We start from the raw sequence: 9,118 nt of genomic DNA, 5'->3' as shown, positions 1-9,118 counted from the left end.
CCCCCCCTCTGTTCCTCCAGTTCTGACTGGAGGGACAGACAGGCAGAGCCAGCTGTCAGTCAGGCATTCAGGCTGGTTCCTGACAATATTGTCGGCATTTCTTTCCTGGCCACAGCGCAGCTCTGCGCTGTCAGCCAGGAAAGTTTGGGTCACAGGAGAACATTAGTAAATGTCCTCCTGTCACCCTAAAGAGAACTATGGCAAAAAAAAGGTTGTGCCATAGTCCTCTTTGAAAGCCCTACTCCCGGCTCCCCCTCCATCTTTTGATTTCCATCTGCAACCTTTTTTTTTTTTTTCCTACTCTGCCCGCCTTTAGACAATTACCCATAGATGCCTCTCTTTAGGGAAGCCTATCCCGCTGCAACTCAAGTCAGATCGTCCCTACAGAGTTATTACACTTTTTATTACACTTGCCCCACCCTTTTAGAGTGCTCAAAAACAGAGCCCTCCTAACCCTCTTGTCTTGATTTATATTTTAGCTGTACTGTCTTCCCTTTATATTGTAAAATGTTTGCACAACAGCAGAGTTTCTAGCAAATTCAACTACTTTTCATTAGCAAAACAAAAAATGTAATTTACCACTGCAGATTACTAACATCAATGCCTGTTGATAGTAAGTTGCTCTCATCTGTATGATCCTTTTTGCTCTCAAAATTTGGTTAACATTGTTGACAAAGGCATGTGTACATGGCCAGCATTAGCCTTGAATGATACCTTTCCAGCAGAAGATTTGAAGGGGGGAAAAAATCCCAATTTTGCAAACACTATATTAGGAGGCAGTGAAATATTCCTCTAACCTAACCTTCCTAGGACAGCAGTAATTCCTTTTTGACTTCCCGTGCTTCTCTTTTCCCTCTTCCCATGCTTCTCTTTATACAACTTCTGACAAAGAGGGGAGCCTTGTGTCACTTTCAAAAGAAACAACTTGCTTTGCTAAAAGAAAGTCTACTTCTGTGTTGTTGCTAAGCACCGGAGATTTGGCAAAGCAAGGCCTAGTGTACAAATATGCGGACCAGAACATTCTGTGAAAGGTAATCAGAAGGCATTGTATAGGTATTTACAAAATCTTTAATCAAGCCCATCGTTACTTATAAAGCACCACAAGATCTGTGACAGTCTAATAATTGTTGATTATTATCTTACATGGGTGGCAAAACGACCTGAAGCTGTTGGAATGCTCATTAGCTTAGCAACGTGTAGTTTTGCCAAAAACTTGATGTTCATGGCAAGCTACTGCTTGTGGTCCTTTATTTTATAGACATTATTTACAGTTCTAGAGAACATTGGAAACATCACTCTGATTTATTTCTAATGCCATTTTTAATCAAATGGGCTGGAATCAATAGTGTGTTTGTGCATGTGTACATGCTGTGTTTTTATACCTCTGAACTGACAATGATGCTCATGAATCAGAGCTGTGATACCTATAGAATATAAATTGTTATGGAAACTCCACAGTATTTAATCGGTTGGCACATTTCTGTATGCATTAAACAAATGTTAAAGGCTAACTCCAGCAAAAATTTTTACTTTCACATTGAGTGTAGAAGAGGTAAATTTTGTGCAGGGGGAACCCAGATGCCGCCTATCCCCCTCATGAATGTGTAAGGGGTAGTTGCTACCCCTATTCATTCACCAAATACAGTAAAATAGTAAATAAACATACCACAGTGTAAAAAAAAAAGTATTTTATTTGAAAAAAAACACAACACAGTCAAAAACTGTGTTGTGTTTTTTTTTTCATTTGAAGGACTTTGTACCACGGTGTGGGGTGTTTCTTTACTATTTTACTGTTATTTGGTAAATAAGTAGGGGTAACAACTATCCCTTACTCATTTGCGAGGGGGGCGGCATCTGGGTGCCCCCTAAGTGAAAGGGGGCACCCATATTCCTATAAGCCCCCCTGCCCGCAGATCCCCACAAACGCCGGGCCAGGGTTGTGGGGAAGAGGCTTTTCCTAATTAACATTGGGACAAGGTGCTTTGTAAGAGGATGCCCACCTGGCAAAGTACCCTCCCTATGTTGAGGGAATGTGGCCTAGTATGGGGCAGGTGGGGTGCACGCTCATGCCCCCTTTTCCTGCTCTGCCAAGCTGCTGCACGGATCAAGGGTCTTTTTTTTTGGAGTTGGGATCCCCCCTAAAATTTCTACCAGACCTAAAGGGTCTGAGCACTGGGGAGAGCACTCCATGCTTTTTTTAATTATTATTATTATTATTATTACTTTAACATTTAACAACATAAATTAATTCCAAATGACATTCGGAAACATTTTTTTGGATGCTTTCAGATTCGTTATTTCTTTCATTCGGAAATTTGGATGCAGCCAAATGTCCGAATATGCTGAGATTCGTCCAAATTTAATTTCAGAACAAAACAAAGCGCACATGTCTAGTCTGTGACCCCAGTAATTCCTTTTCAGGAAATGGAGACAATAAAAGTATTGTCGGAAGTACTAGCGGTTCCTTACTCAGGAGGCTTCTTTGGAGCCAATATTTTCTGTCTTGATCAGAAATTAAGAAAAATTCCTCAATAAGGACAGAGATGGCAATACAATTTGACATAGGCTCTATCCCTTCCGCCCTCCTTCTAAATTATAATAGGGCATTTGGAATGGAGAGGGCCTTTAATAAAACCAGTGATACACTACACTCACCGGCCACTTTATTAGGTGCACCTTGCTAGTACCAGGATGGGTTGGAAACAATCCTCAGGGATTTTGGTCCATTTTGACAAGATAGCATCATGGGCCCAAGGTGTGCAAAGAAAATATCCCCCACACCATTACACCACCACCACCACCAGCCTGAACTGTTGATACAAGGCAGGATGGATCCATGCTTTCATGTTGTTTATGCCAAATTCTGACCCTACTATGTGAATGTTGCAGCTTAAATCGAGACTCATCAGACCAGGCGACATTTTTCCAATCTTCTACTGTATTCTGCAATTTTGGTGAGCCTGTGCAAATTGTAGCCTCCGTTTCCTGTTCTTAGCTGACAGGAGTGGCACCCGGTGTGATCTTCAATTGCAGTAGCCCATCTGCTTCAAGCTTTGATGTGTTGTGTGTTCACAGATGGTATTCTGCATACCTTGGATGTAATGAGTGGTTGTTTGAGTTCCTGTTGCCTTTCTATCATCTCAAACCAGTCTGCCCATTCTACTCTGAACTCTGACATCAACAAGGCATTTTCGTCCACACAACTGCCACTCACTGGATATTTTCTCTTTTTCTGACCATTATCTGTAAACCCTAGAGATGGTTGTGTATGAAAATCCCAGTAGATCAGCAGTTTTTGCAATACTCAGACCAGCCCGTCTGGCACCAACAACCATGCAATGTTCAAAGTCACTTAAATCACCTTTCTTCCCCATTCTGATGCTCGGTTTGAACTTCAGCAAGTCGCCTTCACCACATCTAGATGCCTAAATGCATTGAGTTGCTGCCATGTGATTGTCTGATTAGCAATCTGTGTTACTAAGCAATTGAACAGGTGTACCTAATAAAGTGGCCGGGGAGTGTATATGGCCAAACGTTTGTGGACACCTGACCATCGTGCATATATTATATGACCAAAAGTATGCGGACACCCCTCCAAAGTATTGGGTATAGTTGTTTCCAGTGCAGAGGGTATTTTAGACAATTGTGAGCTTCCAACCTCGCAGCAATAGGTTAGGAAAGGCCCTTTTCTGTTTCAGCATGGCAGTACCCAATGCATAAAGCCAGATGTATAAAAACATGGTTTGATACGTTTAGTGTGGCGCAACTCAAGTGGCCTGCACAGAGCCTATAGAACATCTGCAGGATGAACTTGAATGGCAATTGAGAGGCAGGTCTTCTCGTCCAACATCAGCACCTGACCTCACAAATGTTCTTGCAATTTCCCACATATACACTCCAAAGTCTTGTAGAAAGCCTTCCTTTAAGAGTGGAGGCTGTTATAGCCACAAAGAAGGGGGGGATGACTCCATATTTATGTCTATAGTTTTGGGATGGGATGGGATGTTGGGGAGGGGGGGCAGGCATTCCTCCTGCTCTGAGCAGCATTTACATAATGACATGTGAGCGCTGCTCAGTCCTGGAGTGCTGTGAGCCAAGTCTGCATACTGACTCACTTCCAGGGCAGGGGCGTAGATAAGGGGGGATAGGGGGGTCCAAACCCCCCCCCCAGAGGGTCCTGGCCAGGCCGGACTGGCCATGGGGCATACCGGGCACTTGCTCGTACTAACACAATCTCCTTGATTGTGTTCGGGCCGGACTCGGCTCAGCCGCTATGTTTCAGCTCCATGCTGCGTGCACGGCCGTATCGGGCAGCTCCCGAGTACGTGGCCGTATGCCGCCCTGCGCTCACCCACCCTGCATGTCTGTGCGGGTACTCGTACGCTGACAGGATGGATAATGTCTGCTTCCAAGATGGGACACCTGTACCCATACGGACCTGCACTTAGGGTGGGCGTAGGGCGGCGTATGGTCATGTACTCCCATAGAGAAGGACAGGGGCTGCGTACTAATCACACGCAACACCTGTCCTTCCTGGGAGCTGCCCAATACGGCCATGCACGTTTACCCAAGTAGAGCTTTCTTTTGGTGCTATTTGATCGCTGCTGGTTTTTATTAAAAAAATGTATATAAATGAAAAAAGACAAAAAATTGTGGAAATAAATATTTTCAACTTTTTTTTATACAAAATATCAAATAAAATAAAATGTCTTCCTAAAATTAGGCCAAAATGTATTCTGCTAAATATTTTTGGTAAAAAAAAAATCCCAATAAGTGTATACTAAGTGGTTTGTGTGAATTGGTAGGTACCAATTATAAGTCTTTTGAAAACATGGTTTTTATCCATATGGTGTCGAACAACAAAATCGGTATTGCTCAGGGTAAAGGATTGGTTTAGGAATGATATGGCCGGTATATTTTCTTCAAACCTTGGTGTGTCTGCTACATAAAATCTTATAATTTGAGGAAGCTGAACCCCCCCCCCAGGAAAAAAAATATCTACGGCCCTGTTCCAGGGGAGCATATAAACAACAGGCTGGGTTCACAGGAGCAAGGGGAGGGTAGGTAAATACTTGGAGTTTATTTATTTTAACACAGGGTGGGGAAAACTTAAAAAAAAGTTAACTTGTGTTCCACTTTAAATGGTCAATCTTCTATTCTAGTGGCTTGTGGAGATCCTCCAGTAGTAGAGAATGCATACACACTAGGAAGAACGAAAGACCGGTATGAAATCAGCTCATTAGTCCGGTACCAGTGTAACCAAGGGTACTTACAGCGTCATGTTCCTATAATCCGATGCCTATCAAGTGGGCAATGGGAAGAACCACGGATACAGTGCATAAATCGTAAGTTTTTAATATTGATATTATGCTTTCCACACCTATCCATTGTTCTCCACTGTATACTGATGTCTGACAGCATGCATATGTCTACATCTTTTGCAAACACATGTGTGTCCACAAACTTAATTAGCACAGTGAAACCCGCTAATTCACAGTTCTGGTACAGATCCTAATGATGCAGTTATTATTTCTGCTAAATGGTAGTCTGTGTAAATCAGCGCCAAACACTGTTATTTATATATTTGCACAATGCATATTACACATTCCTTCGATATTGTACATAGCTATTAAGTGCATTTATTTACAAAATATTCATATGGTCTTTTAATTTTAGGCTGTCATGGTATTATATTTAAATCTAAAGAAACCATAGGTTGAGTCCATCAACAGCATGGTAAAAGGAAAGCTAATTAATCACTCTTATTTTGTCAGCGGCGGGGGGAACCGAGTTCATGCAAGTTTTCTTATTATTCACAAACTACCAGATCTTTTCGCCCCAGTGTCCCACATGTACTTTTTGGGCTAGTTTTGTATAAAGGATGATTTGAAGCAGCAGTACTGTGTATTCAGGTTGCAAGTGACTTAATTGCACAACAAGCCCTGTAATTTCTTGATTCATCATAAACCAATTAACATAGCAGGCACTAAAGCATGGGCAGTTTGCCATGGCCTGCTAGACTGTATTAAGTGTCTAAAGAGTAACAGACTGAGGAGACGCAGAGGGTGGCACTTGCAGTACATTGAAATTATTAATACTAGCAAGGTTGCGCTCCTTTATGTAACTTTGGGAGAGGGCACATTTAATATTGTGTGGCGTTATTTTTAGTGTTTCTTTTTTAATGTAAAGAGTATAGTATGCGTGTATCTCTGTATTATATAACTGATCTATTCATGAAGGAAATAGAGAAGAAAGTTCACAAAGGGAAAATAGAGTGGACATGGGCAGAGCAGGAGAAGGATGAGAGGGGACTTGAAAAGAAATGAGAATTATCGCAGCATAAAAGAACAGGCATATATGGAATTTAAGAAAAATGGTGAGAGAAGACTGCAGGCATGCATGGAAGTGGAGAATGGTCACAAATGGGAAGACAGGGGGCGTGGAAAAAGTGCATGAGCAATTGTACAGTGCAAAGTGGATTGAGTATTGAGATGAATCACTACAGCTCTAAAGTTTAACAAAATATAGGTCTGAATAGGTGTAAAGGGGGCACTGGTGAAACTCTGGGTCACATATGCTGTTCCTCCCTCTTGTGGGCAGAAGGAGACACAGTTGAGGATTGGAATAGTGCAGATGACAGCACACATCCCACACCCCACACCACAGAGCCAGGAAAGAAAGAAAGCCATACTCAATGAATAAACCAGTGAGGATGAGACTGTACAGGCTGTATCATATAGCCAGTGAAGGGGGAGGATGCTGCAAAAGAGATTAGAGAGGGAGTGGTGATCCCTGAGCATTAAAAGATAAAGATGTGCAAGAACCCTTCAGTACTAGAAACTAGACATGTAACCCCACACAAAATTTGTTCCGTTTTGGATCGATTCGGATTTAAAAACAATTTTTTTTTCGGATTTCGTAATCCGAAATTCGATACGGTTCATTATTCAGATTTCGTATCCATCCGCATTTTTGTTTCTGATCGATCCACAACAGGAAGGCACATGACTGTGCCTGTGATGCAACTACTCAGGAGTTAAATCTTAAAAATGTATTCAAGTACCCAACTATTGATTAAGTCACTGGCACCAAACAAGCATGAGACAAGTGATCTAAAAGTGAAGTCAGAATTAAGTTTGCCATCTTCTGGGAGAAAATACCAGACTTAATATCTGTTTTCCATTAATTACATTTTTACCGGCCACATTTGCAACCTAAGTTTGGAAAGAAGGCTCTAAATCACCATGTCAGCCAGACAAATAGTATTTTCAAAAGGTGAGACTAGCAATGGCAGCACAAATATTACAAAAAAAAAAATCAGAGGAATTAATCAAATAAACATTTTCCTTGAATTAACCTGTGTTATTTATAGAACATGCTAAAAATGTGTTTTACATTAATTATCCTAATAATGATTTTCAGTGACCAGTTTTAATGCAGCAAACCATAACTCCATAAAACCTTTTCTCTCTGCATTTAATTCCCTGCAGCTTCCACTTACAGACACAAGAGAAACCCCAGAAGACCACCGAAATCCACTGGCAAAACTGCACAACAAAACACCCATTAAAAGGAAACGGACAAAAAAAATATTGTAAAGAACATTTATATTAACAATGTCAATTTGTTTTTGTTTTGTCATGTAAGGAGTTTATATTGAAGAAAAAGCCAAGTTGTATATAAAAAAAGCACCAAAGCAAATTAGGTTTAAGCATTTTTACTAATGGTCAAAGAAGTGCCTTTATCAGGAACCCTGTTGTGCCTTTCATAATAGAGGGTGGAAAAAAAGATGATTGGATAAACAAAAGGCTTTGTGAAGCCACAAAGACTATTTTCCTAGTGTTTTAAATATAATGTGATAATGATGTGATATTTTTATTATTTAAACTCCAGGCTGGCCGAATTGAATGAAGTAATATAAATATATTAAACGTTACAAATACATTGCACATCAAGGACCTTGAATAAAAGAGAAAAAATTGTGAACAATTGCTGAATGTATCTCAAATGTGAGAGGACAAAGGGGTGGGGTGGGTGAGAGATTGACAAAACAGGGTCTGTCCACACATGCTTTTGATTGGAATGCAAACTCATATAAAGTACTTTTTGTATATTGTTTCACATATATGTTACAATATGCAATAATGCATAGCCCTCTCCCACCGCACTCATCACCCAGAGTTTACTGATGTCACTTTTTAAGTAAACCTTTGCTAAGAGTGTTTGTCAGAGATCTGCATGGGCAGGCCCATACCTCCCAACAGTCCCAATTCGGCAGGACATTGCCAATAATAATGAATAAAAATATGGTCAGTCTCTGCATTATAGGCATGGATTAAAATGTTGCCATTTAGGACTGTAAAATATCAGGGGGTATGTATACCAAGGAAATGCATACCATAGATTTAGGCTTCTAATCAAGACTTTGCTTGACTAAAAGGAATTTTGATACCACAGTTCAGAGGTGTGCAGCCTGTGGGTTGGAACCCCAACTGGGGTATTGTACCTAGAAGTACCCCGTTAGTGGTCATGGAGCAAGGGCAAACTAAAATACTGGGGTCTCCAAGAAATGGTCTGTAGACTCTTGAGGTTCCAACTTCAAAAACGATTGAGCATCACTGCCATAGATAAAATAATCAAGCTTAATTATGGTCATATGCTGCTTGTGGAAAAAAGTTCACTTCATAAATTTAGTATGCTCTGGAATATTTGCACACACCTTATATACTAATACTGCACTTAAGTATCAATGCACTTATTTAAGCAAAATTGATCTTCTATCATATGTTTAGCTTAAATGAGCATCTTTTTTCTGCAAAGCATTGACCTTCCTTGTGGTTTTCAAGACATGAAAAAGTGTCAGTTGGGTATGTCATTGTCTTATCATTTTATATAATATGTTACTTTAATTGATAATCTGCAGCAGATGAGTGCTTATTCTGGTATGCCAGCAAGATATTGGTACTGTTGGGCAAGGCTTGGGAAGCCCTGTTATGTTTCTTATTAGACCACTGGGGCACACTGTGGATTTGTTATAGCTGCAATTCCAGACCCAGACAGCAGAGGTCCCCAATGCAGAGATCATAAATGGGTCCCTTTAACGTTACAGGTCCCAGTG

The 9,118-nt window shown here is 40.8% G+C and overlaps 1 protein-coding gene across 1 annotated transcript in view; it reads left to right on the top strand.

Annotated features, from left to right (window-relative positions):
• ACAN (aggrecan) overlaps nucleotides 1-8,325 on the top strand; it is a 93,361-nt gene extending 85,036 nt beyond the window's left edge. Inside the window, exons 18-19 of the mRNA XM_018571558.1 lie at nucleotides 5,163-5,345; nucleotides 7,491-8,325. Of these exons, the coding sequence (XP_018427060.1) occupies nucleotides 5,163-5,345; nucleotides 7,491-7,570 (263 nt within the window). The 3' untranslated portion in view covers nucleotides 7,571-8,325. The remainder of the gene's footprint in view (nucleotides 1-5,162; nucleotides 5,346-7,490) is intronic.
• Nucleotides 8,326-9,118: the final 793 nt, after the last annotated feature.

This window comes from Nanorana parkeri, unplaced genomic scaffold (genome assembly GCF_000935625.1).
Source record: "Nanorana parkeri isolate BGI_ZX_2015 unplaced genomic scaffold, ASM93562v1 scaffold42, whole genome shotgun sequence".
NCBI classification, from domain to species: domain Eukaryota; kingdom Metazoa; phylum Chordata; class Amphibia; order Anura; family Dicroglossidae; genus Nanorana; species Nanorana parkeri.
The sequence above is the reverse complement of the archived record's forward strand: the minus strand, read 5'-3'. Positions and strand labels throughout refer to the sequence as shown.